The sequence below is a fragment of the Cyprinodon tularosa genome, unplaced genomic scaffold (genome assembly GCF_016077235.1).
Source record: "Cyprinodon tularosa strain WSP-4 unplaced genomic scaffold, ASM1607723v1 ctg452, whole genome shotgun sequence".
NCBI lineage: Eukaryota > Metazoa > Chordata > Actinopteri > Cyprinodontiformes > Cyprinodontidae > Cyprinodon > Cyprinodon tularosa.
The window spans coordinates 284,507-303,142 of record NW_024039177.1 but is presented as its reverse complement, the minus strand read 5'-3'; the positions used below and the strand labels follow the sequence as shown (position 1 = coordinate 303,142).

The window sequence follows — 18,636 nt, the reverse complement described above, 5'->3', positions numbered from 1 at the left end:
CTGCTGACCAGATGAGCTCAGGCTTATTCAGCCATCTAGAGCTGAACGGGGACGGAGCTGCTGCTGGTTTCTGAAGCCAAACTTTAATCTGCTTCAAGATAGGAGAGCAATGGGGAAAAGATGCAAAGTCAGCCCACTGCGTGTTTTCTGCGTGGTTCTGGCCGCGGCCTCTGTCGCAACCATTGTCACATTGTGGACTATCGCTTTCACAGGAGGAGAAGGAGGTGACGTCACGGCTCCTTGGGACAGGTAGGAAATAAAAGTCCTCATGAAGGACAGCAGGATGTTCTAAAAAAATATCCTGCAGATCCAAATGTCGAAGGGCAGAAGGTTGAAAGCATGGGGAACATGTGAAAATGACCTGATCTGAAGATCAGAAGATGACCAAGATCTTATCCAGATTTTATATTTATGTTAATTATAAAAATAAATATTGGGAAAAACTGCATGTTTCTCTGAGCTTCCTGTTCTGCTTGTCTGTGTAAAGTAATTAGACTCATAACAGCAATACACCAGGAAGAAGAGCAACAGCAAACGCTGAAAAGGAATTCACCCTCCATCTACTGACACTTCATCAACAAAGCCAAATAATGAAAAACCTTCATCTAACCTGACTGTAGATAATAAAAGTACACATTACAGCCAAAACATTTTGATTCTTCCGCTCATCCCTTCAGGTATCGTCTGCCTCCAGGTTTAGTCCCTTTGTTTTACAACATCACACTGTGGCCTCGACTCAGGCCCAGAGAAAACTCTAGCCTCTACATTTTCACAGGTGAGTAAGTTAATAGTTAATAGTTAAGTTTATTCCTAAAACTGCTATAATACGCACAGATCAAATCACTGAGACTTGCTAAACTCTGATGTCAGCTGTAATATTGCTCTTTGCTTAAAACAGTTGTGTTGAAGAACTGAGCCAAAAAGCAATACAGCCCATCTCCTCTCTGAAGCACACCTTAACTCTTCAGATATAGACAACATGGACTACAGGGCTGGTTGTCCTCCAGCAGCAGTGTGTTGCAGTGAGCTTGTCGCAGATATTTTTAATTTATGCCCAATTTTGAAGGTCTGCGCTAGAGTCCTGCAAGGGTCGAGTTTTACCAACCCGCACCCGCCCGAACCCGTTAGGATGACTACCGAACCCGACCCGTCACCCGCGGATATCTACAATTCAAATCCGAACCCGACCCGACCCGTTGATATTTAACCCGCAACCCGAACCGTTAACACATCAAGTAATAGGCTATAGTACGCTGTGCTGCAGAGCAGTGCCATTAACACTGCAGCAGACGTGTATGCACTGAATATGGCCTTTTTGGAGGGAAGCCCACACTGCCGGCAGGGCTGTAAGCTACAACAAGGGTGACCCCAGTGCCTGATTAATATAAAATTTCTGATGTCCATAACAACACACACGCATAAAAAAAATCACCAACTACCCGCCTGCACTAAAAAAATATCCGCCCGACCCGTTTATTTTTATTTATGTATTTTTCACCCGCAAAAGAGCATTTTAGCGGGTGACCCGTCGGGGACCCGGGGGTACCTGACCCGTTGCAGGACTCTAGTCTGCGCTATGTTATTCTATGCAACAACGCAAGAGGGACAATCATGAACTAGTTGTGTGTCTATTGTAGATACGGCCGAGGCGGTGAGGAAGTGGGGGCAAGTTTGTGCAACAACGGAGGGACATAAGGGTGAAAAAAAACGGGGATCCAGGTGGAAAAAGGGTCCCAGCGTTCTCGCGCACCTCGCTCTTCTAGCTGGTCCATCTTCACGGGTTGCTTTCCACAATGGCGGTCATACAAACAAAACAAGCTGGTAAGATACCAAAGGAAATACGCATAGTGTAGAGCGGATGTGGATTTGACCAACCAGAGGCCTCCTGTCTGCGGTCACCTACAATTTTGGAGTGGTGCAGCAGTGTGTGCGGAAGGGGCGGGGGCATATCTGCGTTCACTGCGACACACATGCAGACGACCTGGTTTCTGAGTATATTTCAGCCTTACATCTAAGCGATGGGTGGTCTCTGCTGTGATTGACAGCAGCACACTGGCAGTTTACAGCGACAGAAACATGGCAGGCAGAGTAAACCCAGTAACGGCTTTGCATTGGAGCCGCCATATGCGGCAGAGGATCCCTCTCCGTCGTCTTCACCAGAGGACAGAGGAAATGGGGGGGAAGAGAAGAGCGGAACCGGTTCTATTCAATAGATGGGAGGTTCTGTGTGGTTCTGCTCCCTCCTCCCACATATGCTGATTATTTGAAGCAAACACTGCCTGAATAAAACTAATGTTAAATCCTTTTACAACACGGGACAGATGATGCAGACTGGTTTTTGTCCAGTTTTAATGCTTTTCCAATCTTAAACCATGTCAACCACAGCTGCTTGGGGTAGAGCGGCTGTCAGTTCTCCTAAATTACATCCCATCCCCGGCTGAGCCAAAATTAGATGCCTACAGCCCCTTTTTATCATGAGGAGGGCACCAACCAGACAATGTTAGATAAAAAAGCTGAATTGTTCCAGCAGTTAATAAGCTTAATCTTCCTTTGACTGACTTCAGTATTATAGGATTCAAATAATCATCGTTGCCGTCTTGTTGTCCCTTTCACTGTGTTTTTTCCTTATCTTCCATCAGGCTGGTCCACTGTGCAGTTTGAGTGTCTGGAAGAAACCAATCTGATTTTGATTCACTCTAACAAGCTAAACTACACAAAGATGGAAGATGGACACCCTGTCAGGCTGACTGCTGAAGGTACAGAAAACACTGCACACCGTATATGACAGTGATTCACAACTGAAAATGTCACCTGGAGGCAGTTCTACCTGCTGCATGATTGTTCTAAAGGTTTTATTTTCCAGGTGATGAATCTGCTCCAAACATTAATGCAGCTTGGCTGCAACCTCAAACACAGTATCTGGTCATCCAGCTGAAGGGTAGATTATCTCCAGGACAGAAGTACCGGCTGTACGCAGAGTTTACCGGAGAGCTTGCTGATGACCTAGCTGGATTTTACAGAAGCGAATATGAAGAAGATGGAGTCAGAAAGTGGGTTCTGTTTTGCCATCTCTGCCAGTCTTTTAAAACTTCAGCTTCAAAGTGGAAACTCTTCACAGGGTTGTTGCAACCTCCCAGATGCATCCCACTCATGCCAGGAAAACATTTCCCTGCTTTGATGAGCCGGCCATGAAAGCAGTTTTCCACATAACCCTGATCCACCCGCCTGGAACCGTGGCTCTGTCTAACGGCATGGAGGAAGGTAAGAAAACAAAGTCCAGCAGCACAAGCCTGCAACTTTAGTCCACATTTATCATTAAAATGCAGCATTTCTGTAATAATCTTTGGCACTAATATTCAGTGTTTTATTTTAGTAATGTGTTTTAGGTAACTAATATTAGTTTTGGCTGAATATTCTGGTTTAAACAGCTTTTCCCCATCTGCTTATTTATCGGCCTGTGTTTTATACAGTGATGCCAACCCCGATTTTTTTTTTTTTTTGGCATCAATCTAACTGATCCCAGAAATGTTCTGCCAATATTTTTAGGCCAGTTTTTTATACCGATATTGCTTTTGATTCCCCTAATTACATGATAAAAGTCTATGTTGTTTTTATACAATTCAAACTTCACCTGATATGTGCAGCAATTTGTGGCAGCTGCGATGGTTTTAAAGGGCTTTTGAATAAAGTTGAGTTGAAGCCCCATGGAGCTTCCAAAGGCAGACCAAGTTATGGGCTCAAAATCCTGAAAACCAAGGGGCACCAATCCCATTTGGAGACCCCACAGGGCCAAGGGGCCTTGGCCCGGTCCAGCTGCTGCCCAGAATGAGATAGTAACTAACAAAGCACCCAGCTGCACACAGAGAGAATCACCAGCACGCCAGAAAACCACCTATGGAAAAGAGATCAGGGTTCCAGACTACAACGTGGGCAGTAAGATCAGCTTATGAGAAAATTAAGATCAACCTTTTCAAAATATCAATATATTGTGTTTGACCTGTGTCCAGTCCTTTATATTGGCTTGTTGTTTAAATAAAACCAACTTTTACAACCATTTAGAGTTCATTTGTTGCTGCTATTGTGAGTCAGCCGATAGAAACATACTGTAGATGTCAGAGTGGAACAAAAGTTTGAGTTCATCCTGAACACGAGGGAAACCTGTAGAGAAAGAACAAGCCAGACCGAGTGAAACAAGGGCAATCAATGTGTCATTTGAATCCAAGTTTTCATAGTTAACTAAAACTGATGATAAAACACTGAAATGGAGAACACATTTTGTTAATTGAAATAGAATAGATCAAATAAAAAATGGTGATTGAAAAGGAAAAAAAATATAAATAACTTAAACTGCTGTGTGTTTATAAAATGACCCAAAGCAAACTATCCACCCATTTTCCGTCCTGCTTATCCCAAGCGGGCTCACGAGGGATGCTGGTGCCTATCTCCAGCTGTATATGGGCAAAAGGTGGGGTTCAAACAACCATTCACGCACACACTCACTCCTAAGGACAATTTAGAGAAGCAAATTAACCTAACAGTCATGTTTTTTGGATTGTGGGAGGAAGCCGAAGACAACCAACATATGCTCAGGGAGAACATGCAAACTCCATTTAAAAAGACCTGGCCCGGGAATCAAACACTAAAACCTTCTTTCTGCAAGGCAGCACGTGCTACCCACTGCACCACTGAGCAACAAAAACCAGAATTATAGAAATTTATCCTCCATGTTTGTGTTTATCAGTTGCTTTTATAACCCTTTAAACAGATGTATTCAGGTTTTTTCACCTTCTTGTATTAGTTAATCAGCTATAATTGAACCATTTCTGAAAGTAGTATCTTGTATCTATGTATAAATACCTTTCTCTGGCCTTCAGAATTCTGCACCTTAAAATTTATCAAAGTATGAAAAAACTTAAACTAGTACTAAAAGGAATTAAAAACAAGACTAAAACAAAGCATTTTTAAACTATATTAACTAATAAAAAGTAACAAACCCATTCTAAAAACAGACTAAGACTAAACTAGAATTAAAAATCCCAAACATTATAACCCTGATTAGGTTGAACTGTAGACGAAAGCTGAGAGAGAAAATGCTACACCAGGGGTATAAAAGGTACAAGTTTAAACCATTAATTTGTTATTTTATCTTTTTTCTGAGATTTTTTGATGGTCACAAGTACAGTATAGAGGAGACCATCGTTGTACAAGTTCATAATAAAAAACGAGTTCAAAGTTCAGTTCACACGGATGAAAATGGACTTGCTCACATTCATATTTCACTTTTTCAAAAAATGAGCTGAGTTCACAAACCTATAAGACTTAGACTTAACGTTATTTATCCCCTGGGCTCACTCCTTCAGGGAAATTCTGGTTCCAGTAGCTTATATAGAGTACAAAGAGTTAGAGCAAGATGTCATTAAAGATAATACTGACTATATAAAAAGATTGTATATAGTACCAAAAAAGCATAAAAAATAAAAAAAAGTTGTAATGTCCCTGAATATGTTTCCCTTAGATATAAAAATATCTGCACATTAGATAGCTAAGAGAAGACTACTACAGTAGTTGGCTTGGGTTATCGCACTTGCACTGCAGAAACAACTGACCTTATAAATAATTTGTAATAATAAATTTGGGAATGTTGGCATAGAGTTTGGAGTCCTGAGGTTCTGATTTTAAGCCGCTCTCCCACAGACTGCCACTCTCGGTCCCTGAGCATGATCCTTAACCCCACACGGCTCCACAGATGCCGCACAGTGGCAGCCCACTGGTCCCCAAGGAGAGTTCATTTCGTTGCTCTGCATTTGTGAAAAAAAAAAAATATATATATATATGAAAATTAAAGACTACACAGTAGTTGACTTTGATTATTCCACTTGCACCACAGAGATGTACTGACTTTATAAATAAGAAAAAAATAAATGAACTAGTTCAAGTTTATCTGGTAAATAAAGCCACAATCCTCCAAAATAGAACCTCATATTTCATCCTTCAAATGTGTGATTATAATATATATAGAGAAATGGAAAATACTCAGAGATCCAATAGTGATTTTAACCTTTCCATGTGTTTACTTTTTGTTCTGGTTAGTGCAAAGCACAACAAAGATTACTCTTCTTCTACTTTACATCTAAATTGGACATCATGTCATTAATTACTCTGATCAGATCTTTATTTTTTTTTTAACCATTTGCACTGTTTAGATCATTCAGCTATCACTATTGATGGAGAGGCTTTACTGCAGACAAAGTTTGAAGCCACTGAGAAGATGTCCACCTACCTGCTGGCCATTGTCGTCTCTGACTACACTTACTTGAACACAACACAAGGAAACATTCAGGTCTAACTTCCCATATACATGTTTAGACATTTAATATGATGATGTGTAACCTGGGATATTTGTTAATTTGCTGCTTTGTGTTCAGATTCGAATCTGGGCTCGCAGGAAGGCTATCAATCAGGGGAACTATGCCCTGAATGTAACTGGACCCATACTGGACTTCTTCCAGTCCTACTATAACATATCTTACCCCCTAAAGAAATCAGGTGAGTTTTCTTTAAAGTGACGTGAGATGGAGCTCAGTTTAATGCCTAAAACCCAAACAAACCCTACAAGATTTTCTTGTGTTCTTTGAATCTAATTTACAGATCAAATCGCTCTACCAGACTTTTATTTTGGTGCAATGGAGAACTGGGGACTGGTTACCTATAGAGAAACCAACCTCCTCTATGATCCTGAGACCTCATCCAACAGCAATAAAGAAACCACAGTCACCATCATTGCTCATGAACTAGCACATATGGTAACTGGTTTCCTTTCTAAAACTAGAATCTTGAAAGATTATTGATCCAACAAATGTTCTGCCATTATTCTCCAGTGGTTTGGTAACCTGGTGACACTGCGCTGGTGGAATGAGGTCTGGCTAAATGAAGGCTTTGCTTCGTACGTGTCGTACTTGGGCGCTGACCATGCAGAACCTGACTGGGATGTGGTAAGGCAGCCGCTACAGGTTCATGCTTTCCTTTGACCCTCATAGATTTCACATCTCATCTTTGTCTGATGGATCAGATAATAGAACAAATAAAACATTGGAAAAAGATAACCGGAGTAAATACAACAGATTGCTTTGATGATCTGAGGCTGCTTTGCTTCCTCAAGACTTGGACAAATCTCATACTTGACGAACTTCTGGATTTTGCATTCTACCAGAATTAACCTGCAGGAAAATGTCAGCTATCAGTACAAAACAATTCAATTTCAATTGCATTCAGTTTATTTCTATAGCGTCAATTCACAACACATGTTGTCTCAAGGCACTTCACAGTTCACCAGATCATCCAGTCAAATTGATTCAAAATGTTCTGAGTAAAACCAGTTAATTGCATCGACTCATTGACTCTTCAGCAATCCCTTACACTAAGCATGCTTGTAGGGACAATGGAGAGGAAATACTCCCTTTTAACTGGAAGAAACAGCAGATTCAGGCTCAGTGTGAGCGGCCATCTGCTGAGGCCAACTGGGGTTCAAGGAGACAGAAGCAGAGATACAAAAAGTAGCTATTAAAGGCGGCCCCCGTCCAGGAAACACACAGCCAGGCAGACAAGCTCAGAGACAGAGCTCCCATGTCAGAGGATGAAAGAAAGCACATCCAGCCAGTCACAGTCAGAGAAACAGGATTACACTGAAAAACAGGCCGATTTCATACATCTATAAACAAAGGTGTTGATGGCAGCAGCACAGCCGATATTTCTCTCCAGGATGGAGTCACAACCAACAGGAACAGACAAGGCAAAGCTACCATGAGAAAAAGCAGAGAAAGCATAATGTTAGAGATTGAACTAACAAATTCTGCAGATTGAGGGAATAGAGATAAAATGATGAAAAGGGGTCCCTATGTCCTCCAGCAGTCTAAGCCTATAACAGCATAACTATAGAGATAGCTCAGGATAACCTGAGCCACTCTAACTACCGGTAATACTTTGTAATAAATACATGAATAAAGCACAGTCATACTCAGTTTTGGGCCCGCTGTATTTTTAAATATGCAGTAGAGGTATTTATAGGTAGTAGAGGACATGTACCTGTATATAAAAAATGCGCCCTATAGTCCGGTGCGCCTTATGTGTGTGTTAAATACAGAAATGGGACACATAACTGAGACTGCACCTTTTAGTACGGTGCGCCTTATGGTCGTGAAAATACGGTATAAGCTTTATCAAAAAGGAAAGTTTTAAGCCTAGCCTTAAAGGTAGACGGTGTCTGCCTCACGGACTAAAACTGGTAGTTGGTTCCACAGGAGAGGAGCCTGATAACTAAAAGATCTGCCTCCCATTCTACTTTTAGAAATTCTAGGAACCACTAGTAAACCTGCAGATTGAGAGCGAAGTGCTCTGTTAGGAACATAAGGGACAATCAGATCTCTGATATCAGATGGAGCTTGGCCATTTAAGGCTTTATATGTGAGAAGGAGGATTTTAAATTCTACTCTGGATTTAACAGGAAGCCAATGAAGAGAAGCCAGGATAGGAGAGATATGATCTCTCTTTTTCATTTTCATCAGAACTCTGGCTGCAGCATTTTGGATCAGCTGAAGGCTTTTAACTACAGTTTGCGGACTTCCTGATAGTAAATAATTACAATAGTCCAGCCTTGAAGTAATAAATGCATGGACTAGTTTCTCAGTATCACACCTGAACATGATATTTCTGTTTTTTGCAAAATTGCGCAGATGAAAGCAGGAAGTTCTAGAAGTGACAGGTCCTGATCAAAAAGAATACACCAAGATTTTTTACTTTATTATCTTGAATCAATTTAATCCCATCCAAATAAAGTGACTGATTAATCAGCTTCTTTTTTAAAGACTCTAAAAACTCTCCAAAAACTATAACTTCTGTTTTGTCTGCATTCAGGAGCAGAAGGTTAAGAGCCATCAGCCTTATATGTCTTCAAGACATGCCTGTAATCTATGTCATGGGTTAGCTTAATCTGGATTAATGGACAGATATAGCTGAGTATCATCAGCCTGACAGAGGAAATAAATCCCATGCTGTCTAATAATTCTACAGATTGGGAGCATATATATTGTAAAGAGAATAGCTCCTAGCACTGATCCCTGTGCTACTCCAACATTAAATCTTATGCTGTTGCAGAAAAATGGTCCAAAGCGCATTAGTTATGCCACCTTTGGATGACTCAAAGAGCACATTAAAATACTTTTTTATGATCTTGAACGGACCTTTCATACTTAAACCTGAAGTAAATGTTTCCGTAAAGCAAAGTGAGCCAAAATCTAGTAGTGATGATGAGGACTCATTGTCAGTGATATACTGACTGACCTGATAGTTAATGTCTTCACAGCAATGCCATATTATATTATGCAATAAATTCATATTCAATGCCCACCCGAGTGGGGGTGGCAAAACTGTCATCCATTCAAAAAACATTTGGACTGTCATATATACAAATGAATACACAAAGGAAACTGTGAATTGAACTCCAATCATGATCAAAAAGTTAACTCTACAGCTATCAATATTTTAATACTTCTTCAAAGTTCAGGAAAAATTAGCCTGTAGAAATTAAGATAATGTCCTTTCTTCTTAGATGAAAGAAAGTAATCTAAGAAGAAATAATCTCTTAGATGCAGAAAGTCTCTGGCATCTCAAAGTTTCATGTGGACACAGGGAGAGGCGTTGTATTCCAAAGTTTGAAGACGCTTTGCTTCCTATCCAGGAAGCTTTTTCAATTCAAAATGTCAGGAATAGTGTTGAGTTTGAGGTTTTACACAGTAGCCCAACAAAGCCTTGTTTTTGCACCGGCAAATTGGAACAGACGAAGGGGTCTTCCCATTTAGAATGGGAGTCATTTGGCTTCTTTCGTTAGACTGCAATACCCCATAGCCAGTACTCGTGTTGAGGGGGGATGAGGGGGAATGGCTTCCCCCTTCCTAAAAAAATCTAAAAAATCATTCCCCTCTTAAAGCTGCAGTCTGTAACATCGGCTACGTTTACATGGACACAACTAATCGGATTGAAGGCCTGATCAGATCAAAAATGTTTCATGTAAACATGTCAGACTGAAGATTCTAATCCGATTCGGTCCGATCGGATCTAAATTTAATTCCGAATGAGAGAGGTGGTTTTTGCCGATCGCCATTCCGATTGGCGTCCATGTAAACACCCATTCGGATCTAAAGAGTAAAATAATCTTCACTGCGCATGTGTGCGACGTCAGAGTGACGTTTTCCGCCTTGTCAACAACAGGAAATCACCGGTCTCTCTCGCTGTGAACAACATGGCGGGGGGAGTCTAGGAACGCCGACTTATAAGTTAATTTAAAGCTGCAGGAAGCAGGAATTTATCCTCCTCCTCTTCCTCTTCTTCCTCTCCACAGCCCACTCGCTCTCCCACGCCGGTTCAATCGCTCATTCTCTACATTTTCTCTCGGACATTTCGCTGCCAAGCGCTTTTTTCCTCCTCTCTCCTTTTTTCTTTCCGCTCGCTCCGAGCGCTTCGTTTGTCAGGCCTCCCAAAAACCAGACGCAGACAGAACTGCCAAGTTTGGCAGGAAGTTCTGCGCATGCTTAAAAGATTTAATCTGATCCAACGCTTGATACATGTATACACACGTCATGATCGGATCATTTCATTTAGTGTCCATGTAAACGGAGATTTTGAATTTCCGATCAACCAAGGTTTGGATCGGATCGGGGAAATTTTGCGCATGTAAACGTAGCTATTGAGAAGAGAGCAGACTTCGACTGAAAATTTGAAGAAAAACAGGTTTCACGCCACTCCCCCACCCTCTCTGCTTCACTCATGCCCCACCTCCAAGCTCCACCCCTCTCACAGCATCTGCGCGGCTACCGCATGCGACCAGAAAGGGGGGGGGGGGGGGGGGGGGGGGGGCGGGATTCAGCGTGTGTGAGCTGTGATTGACACTCCATCAGACGCTCCTCTGGCTGTGATTGGTTGTTTTGACTTGTCCCGAATGATTCTTTCCAGATTGAAATACAGGCAGTAGGCGGTACCAATTGAAGCAGTTTTTTTCACAGGTTACATATCACATGTACTGCTGTCTGGGCATAGGGACAGTTTTAGCCAATATGACAAAAAAGAGATTTTTAAAAACTTACAGACTTCAGCTTTAAGGGACCATCCCCCTATACCATTCCCTGTCACATTTTATTACTAATTGTGTACAATTCCTACTTCAAATTAACAGTAATGTCAATAATATTGTCCTTTCAAGATTTGGTGGGCTGTGCGTTTACAAGTAGCCTGAGTAAAATAAATACAACCAAAGAAGTGTCTAACATGACTATGAAGCTGATCCCACTGGGAAATTTGTCCCTAACTATGTAGGAGCAGTGATAGCCATGCCAGTCCAGGGACTGACTGCAGTTCTACTGTAAGGTGCCTTGGTCAAAGTCAATGACTGCAGTACCTAACATGTAACAACCACACCCTGCATATTTGCTTTAGGTTCATAGACTATATTAATTAGACTTTGTATGCTTAAAAAAAAAATCTACCATCCCCCCCTTTTTTTTTTTTTTACAACTAGACTACTGCCCATACCCATCTAAGTGTCTGAAAGGTCAGATGTTAAAGGGGATTATTGGCTTGGCTGAATAGACGAGGTCCCCCGCCCTCCTGTACAGGGGCTGGGGCTGCGATGATAACGGGAAGGGATTAACTCTATTGCTGCATTATAGGTTTTTGAAAGCTGGAACCTGAGTCCCCCCCCTCTCTGTTAAAGGTTGTTTTTTTCTTTCTTAACATAGATGGCGTCCTTCACGACCCTCTCAAACCACCTATTTTCTTTATCCAAAATGTGAACATTCTGGTCCTCAAAAGAATGTCCTTTTACCATAAGGTGTAGTAGATGTACCGCAGAGTCTTGTCCAGAGGAGGTTGCTCTTCTGTGTTGGGCCATGCGTCTGTGGAGAGGTTGTTTCGTTTCTCCAATGTAAAGATCAGAGCATTCCTCACTGCACTGAACTGCATACACAACTCAGCTCATCTTTATTTTGTTTTTTTTTTTCCTTAGCATACACTACGCTCTGTCTAAGGGTCTTGTTAGGTTTGAAATGTACTGAGAAAATCCTCTTGAGTTTTTCAGAGACTCCAGCAACATGTGTATGGCAATGTTTTCATGTTCAATCTTCTCACCGTTATGTTCTGCTCCATGTCTTTTGGATTTCCTTGCTGATTTATCAAATGCCCAGTTTGGGTGTCTGCAGGTTTGAAGAGCATCTTTGATGTGTTTCTGTTCTTTGTGCTTACCTTCTGTTTTAGTAGGGACATGCTCAGCGCGATGTTCTAAGGTTCTGATGACTGAAAGTTTGTGTTCCAATGGTAGGTGTGAGTCAAAACAAAGATACTGGTCTGTGGGAGTGGATTTCCTATAGACTTCAATGTTGAGGTTTCCATCTCCTTCCATGCTCACCAAACAGTCCAGAAAAGATAGCTTTTTGTCGTTGGCATCGTCTCTGGTTTAATTGATGTTTTGGTCTACCGAGTTAATGTGTCTTGTGAAAGCTTCCACTACTTTTAGCTGGATTTTAACGAATGTGTCATCCACATATCTAAACCAGTGGCTTGGTGGTGTTCCCCTGAAGGTGTCCAAAGCTCTGTTTTCCATTTCTTTCATGTAAAGATTGGCTACAATTGGTGACACGGGAGATCCCATGGCACAACCATGCTTCTGTCTGTAACAATTATGACTGAACTTGAAATAGGTTGTGGAAAGACAAAAGTCCAGCATGGAGCAGATCTGGTCCGGAGTAAAATTAGTCCTGTTGTTTAGGTCACTGTCTTGTTGAAGAAGTTTCCTGACTGTTTCCACTGCCTCTGATATAGGTAGGCACGTGAAAAGAGAGGTAACATCAAAAGACACCAGGGTTTCTCCTGGTGCCATCTTTACATGTTTGACTCTGTTAGCAAACTCTTTGGAGTTTTCTATGTGGTATGGTGTGTTTCCCACTAAGGGGGCTAAAACGTTAGTAAGCTGTTTAGCAATGTTGTATGTTACTGAGTTAATGCTGCTGAGGATGGGTCTGAGTGATGATCCTTTCTTGTGATTTTTTGGGAGTCCATATAAGCATAGAATGTCCTCCCCTGGATATAATCTAAAAATAAGCTGAACAGTTAATTACGTTGTCTTTTTCGAGTTGCTTGAGTTAGTCTGTGATTTTCTTTTTGTAGGCGTTGCTTGGATCTCTTTTCAAAAACTCATACGTGTTGGTGTACCTCAGTAGATTGAGGATTTTTTCGTGGTAGTTGGAAGTGTTGAGGACCACGGTGCAGCTTCCTTTATGTACTGGTAATATTGTGATGCTTTGGTCCTGGCTAAGGGATGTTATGGCTTTCCTTTCCTGTGGTGTGATGTTGGGAGGAGGTGGTTTGGCGCTGGACAGGGTAGCTCAGTTGCTCTGCCTCTGGTTTAGGCAGAAATGTTGTAGAAAGTCTGGTTTTGAGATTACCAGCAGGCCCACTTAACTTTGGCAGTCAGAAGGTTCTGATTCTTGTAGCCTGCATGCCCTCCTTTCATGGAGTTCCTTCATTGAGCTGGCCTAGAAGCAGCAGCAAAAGAGGATGAGACAAGCATGAAGCAATTGCTTTGTCCCCCAGCACAGTGGGGGGCAGGGTCACATGTCCCGGTGGGAGTGTCTTGTGATTGGGGGTTTGCAGCAGCTCGAGATAAGAGTACAGCAGAGCAAAACTGTATCTTCCTTGATTAGTGTTTAAAATTAACCAGTGTGGATATGGTCCTTAATGTCGAAAATAGCTTATGGCTTATGGCAATACACTAGTATCACAATGTTGATATTAGATCTCAGTTGTGTAGTAGAGGGTATATTTAAATAAGCACATAGTATTTTTCCTCAATCAATCTACCAACTTTATTTGTAGGGCACATCTAAAACCCACAGTGTTAATTAAAGTGCTGTAGATAAAACAAGTTAAGAATAAAAGAATAGAATTAAAATGGACATAATAACCAGTTTCACAACTGGATTAGTGCCATGCAAAACATGATCTCAGCTATAAATAAAAATGTGTTTCCAAAAGAGATTTAAAAGAACAGAAAAGAGGAGGTCTTTCAGACACTTAAGGGCAGAGATGGTAAAAGTACTCACTTTCCGTACTTGAGTAAAAGTACAGATACTCGTGTTAAAAATACTCTGGTAAAAGTGGAAGTACTGATTAAACTTCTTTACTCAAGTAAAAGTAACAAAGTACAGGCTTGTAAATTTACTTAAAGTATAAAAGTAAAAGTAGAAACCACTTTTTTCATGCCGTTGCCTACATTTTAAATGGATGTCTGCCAATAGGACTAGATCTCCGTTGTGTTCATTTTCAATCATCTCGTCGTCCATATTACTATGCTAACGCCACCGCCACCAAGCTGCAATGATTTGCCGCGAATGAATACCGCCGAATCTGTCGATTCATCTTGTAGTGGTGCGTCAAATGCAACGTAGATTCCCATCCAATTAGATTGAATTTGGAATTGATGACATGAAAAATAATAACGGTAACTCCATTGAAATGATTCAAAACTAAAGTAACGAGCCAATTTTTTTAAATGTAAAGAGTAGAAAGTACAGATATTTGTGTAAAAATGTAAGGAGTAGAAGTAAAAAGTCGCCATAAAAATAAGTAGTAAAGTAAAGTAAAAATATCAGAAAAATCTACTTGAGTACAGTAACGAAGTATTTGTCTTAAGGGTAACCTATTCCAAGAAGGTCAGAGATTGGTTCCAAAATCTGCTCCTGTCTGCTTTTCACTTATTGTAATGAAAGAGGCACATCCAAGGCACACTATCCCGTGCTTGATTAGTCAATGGAAAAGTTTGACTGACTTACTGGAAGTGTTATGCAAATCCAAATAGAGGTCTGATTGGTTGAAATGGCCATATACTATGGCATTTACCAAAAAGTTGACTAGTTGTAAATTTGAGTTAATTAAGCTCGAATTGAAGTTAACTTTAATCTAGACATCTCAAAAGTTGTACTGAAACTTTTCAGTATGCAGGGTTTTACTTTTTCCACTTTTTGAAACAGAGTCAATAGTTCAGATTTGTTGATAACCGTCCAACCCTGTAGAGTTGTTTTGACAAGTTGAAATTCTCTTTTAGGTTTTATTGTTCCAGGTGGCAGGACTAGCTACTATGTTTAGGGAGTGATTAGTTTTAACCATCAGAGCAGGTTGGTTTTGATCATTTTATACTCTTTAGAGCTGGAATAATTATCCTGTATTCAAAGTTGATTAGTGATGGAAATCGTTAACGTTTCATGAAGATGGAAAACAAAACCTCTTTTTTTTTCATTACTGTGTCACAATCAAGTTCTATGCTTACACCAGTTTATTCCCATTTTTTTCTTCAGAAAGACCTAATAGTATTGGACGATGTACACAAAGTCTTTGCAGTGGACGCTTTGGCATCCTCTCATCCTTTGACCTCTGAAGAAAACAGTATCTTGCTCCCAGGACAGATCATGGAGCAGTTTGACACCATCTCCTACAGCAAGGTATACGCAGCCAGACTAAAACCACATGCTGGTTAAAGTTTTAATGGTTGCAAATAAGTGTTCATATATCTCCAATAAAATGCACAATGAATACTGTATTCTCCTGTATAAGCATAATGATAAAGTTTCTGAAAACATGGAAAAGCGACCTTTAGGCTTTGGTTTATACGTTGAATAGCTGATTGTTACACTGTGTGTGGATCTCAGGGTGCCGCAGTGCTGCGGATGCTGTCGGACTTCCTGTCAGAGCCGGTCTTCAAACAAGGACTCAGTGTAGGTTTGATTTGTGGACGATCAGTTTATTTAATTTTGGTTTATGCCATTTGACGAAAAGGGTTCATCCAAACTTTTCTCTACTTTGTGAACAGAGTTACCTCAGATATTTCTCCTATGGAAACACAGTCGGGACTCAGTTGTGGAAATATCTGCAAATGGTGAGATGAGGAAGTTTTTAGGTCTGTAAATACTGTGGGACACTCTTGTAGGAGTATCTGGCATATTTGCATTAGTGTCAGATTAAAGGATGATGTTTCTTCTCTGCACTATTCAGATACCTTCTATTTACCAATGGTTCATGTTAACCTCATGTTTATAAATAAAGTTGTGATGTGCAAACCTTTTTCTTTCTTGCACGAACATGACTTCTGCAGGCTGTGAAAGACAACAAAGTGTCTCTTCCTCATCCAGTTGATGTCATCATGAACCCCTGGGTGCTTCAGATGGGCTTCCCAGTGGTTACCATAGATACGAGCACTGGAAGGGTTTCCCAGAAGCACTTCCTGCTGGATCCAGAAACGAATGTCACTGTACAATCACCATACAAGTATGCAACTCTGCCGCACCACAATAGGCAACATGTTTTTAGCATGCTGTAGGTCACAGAATCAGTCATCTTAAAGGAATAGTACACCCAAAACATGATTAGCCTTCATTTTCTACTCACCCCCATGCTGAACAACACCCTGGAGTACTTTTTTGATATCTCAAATGCATCTGGAGATCTGGGAGGCTTCTTGCTGTCTGCTGACATTCAAATAATGGAGGTCTATGGCGCCCGAGGCAGAAAGGTCCATAAAAGTCCACAAAAAATGTGTCAATATTCCTCCAATATATACACTACTGTTTATGCTCTAAAAACATTCTAAATGACTTCGTTTCGAGTAAATTATTGACGCTACCCACTCAGGACACTTGGAATACATTGGACGAGCAGTATGGAGGAATATTGAAACGTTTTTTGTGGACTTTTATGGACCTTTCTGCCTCGGGCGCCATAGACCTCCATTATTTGAATGTCAGCAGACAGCAAGAAGCCTCCCAGATCTCCAGATGCATTTGAGATATCAAAAAAGTTCTCCAGAGTGTTGTTCAGCATGGGGGTGAGTAGAAAATGAAGGCTAATCATGTTTTGGGTGTACTATTCCTTTAAGGGCTGGTTATACTCCTCTCAGCAGTGTGTCGCAGTGAGATTGTCGCAGATATTTTTGATTTATGCCCAAATGGTAGCGTGGTCTGCGCTATGTTATTCCATGCCACAAAGCAAGTGGGATAATCACGAATTACCTTTGGGTCTATATACGGCCGAGTAGGTAAGGAAGTGGGGGAAAATTTGTCCCAAAACGGAGGGACATGAGGGAGAAAAAGAGCGGTGATCCAGGTGGAAAAATGGTCCCAGCGTTCTCCCACACCTCGCGCTCTTCTAGCTGGTCCATCTTCACAAGTCGTTTTCCACAATGGCGGTCATACAAACAAAACAAGCCAGTAATGTACCAAACAGGAAATACGCATGAGTAGAGCGGATGTAGATTTGACCAATCAGAGGCCTCCTGTCTGCGGCACTGTCTGCGATCACCTACAATTTTTGGAGAGGTGCAGCAGAGTGTCTGGGGCGGGGCACATTTGCGTTCACTGCGACACACACGCAGATCATCTGGTGTGTGAGTATAAATTAGCCTTTAGACGATTGCTGATCTGCATCTGAATGGGAGGATTCCCTATGAAATGCTCAGTTATTTTAAATGAAATGTTCACATGTCGATATTTAGTCCTTATGTTATTTATCTCAAAGGTTAAATAGCACATATGTTGTCATTTAATAACTGTCTGGGGGAATGTCAGGTAAAGGAGCACACTGGAAAAAATCCAAATCTAGATAAGTCCTTTTTTCTTAAAATAAGTGCATTTGTTCTTGAATTGAGGAGATAAAAGAGACATATTGCCAATGGAACAAGACGATTTAGGTTTAAAATAAGAAAACACAACTGCATTGTCTTATGTCAAGCAAAAATTATCTAATTATCTTATTTTAAGAGTAAAAATACTGATTCAATTGGCAAATTATTTTATTTACATACTCAAATCAAGGGTAAATATACTTTTATAAATTTTACTTATTTCTAGAAAGTTTTTGCAGTGCAGGGGGGATGTCAAAACCTCTGCAAATAATTCACAGAGTTTTAGACACATTTCTCATGTCTTCAATGGAAAGGACGTTCGTTGATCATCGATACACTTTTTTTTTATTAGTTCTAAAAATCTTTACTATTGGTACAATTCACAGGAAAGCAATCTACTTCGCTCACATGTTTTACCGTCTAAAATAACATTTATGGAGGAAACTGGGAAAAAAAAAAAACATCGATTTTTCTTATTAGTTAAAGAGGTGGACAAACATCCTTATACTGTGTAGATGCTGTATTTATTCTGAGTAGTCATGCTTCTGCTGCTCATGTTCCTGCAGCTCTACATGAAGCATTCACAGCACTGAATCTTTCAGGTATAAGTGGGTGATCCCTGTGCGATGGATGAAAGATGGCTACGTCCGTGAGGACATCTGGTGGCTCAACGAGAAGGAAGGTGTGCTGTGAATTGAATAACTGAATAATTGACAGCTTGTACTAGAAAAATGCAATGTTTTGAAGATGTGTTTGTCTTTGTTAGCTCTGAATGTGGACATGATGACAGGGCCTTCATGGATTCTGGCTAACATCAATGTAACTGGATATTACCGGGTGAATTATGACCTTGGGAACTGGGAGCGACTGTTTTCTCAGCTCAGCACAAACCACCAGGTTACCTGTCATACTTTACCCAATAG

At 40.8% G+C, this 18,636-nt stretch overlaps 1 protein-coding gene across 1 annotated transcript in view; it reads left to right on the top strand.

Annotated features, from left to right (window-relative positions):
* Positions 1–18,636, top strand: part of LOC119793446 (aminopeptidase N-like) — a 39,174-nt gene continuing 20,538 nt past the window's right edge. Inside the window, exons 1-15 of the mRNA XM_038300668.1 lie at positions 1–249; positions 678–775; positions 2,640–2,756; positions 2,864–3,050; positions 3,119–3,261; positions 6,204–6,340; positions 6,426–6,546; positions 6,649–6,803; positions 6,879–6,992; positions 15,396–15,539; positions 15,747–15,812; positions 15,908–15,973; positions 16,190–16,362; positions 18,316–18,395; positions 18,480–18,610. Of these exons, the coding sequence (XP_038156596.1) occupies positions 110–249; positions 678–775; positions 2,640–2,756; positions 2,864–3,050; positions 3,119–3,261; positions 6,204–6,340; positions 6,426–6,546; positions 6,649–6,803; positions 6,879–6,992; positions 15,396–15,539; positions 15,747–15,812; positions 15,908–15,973; positions 16,190–16,362; positions 18,316–18,395; positions 18,480–18,610 (1,872 nt within the window). The 5' untranslated portion in view covers positions 1–109. The remainder of the gene's footprint in view (positions 250–677; positions 776–2,639; positions 2,757–2,863; positions 3,051–3,118; positions 3,262–6,203; positions 6,341–6,425; positions 6,547–6,648; positions 6,804–6,878; positions 6,993–15,395; positions 15,540–15,746; positions 15,813–15,907; positions 15,974–16,189; positions 16,363–18,315; positions 18,396–18,479; positions 18,611–18,636) is intronic.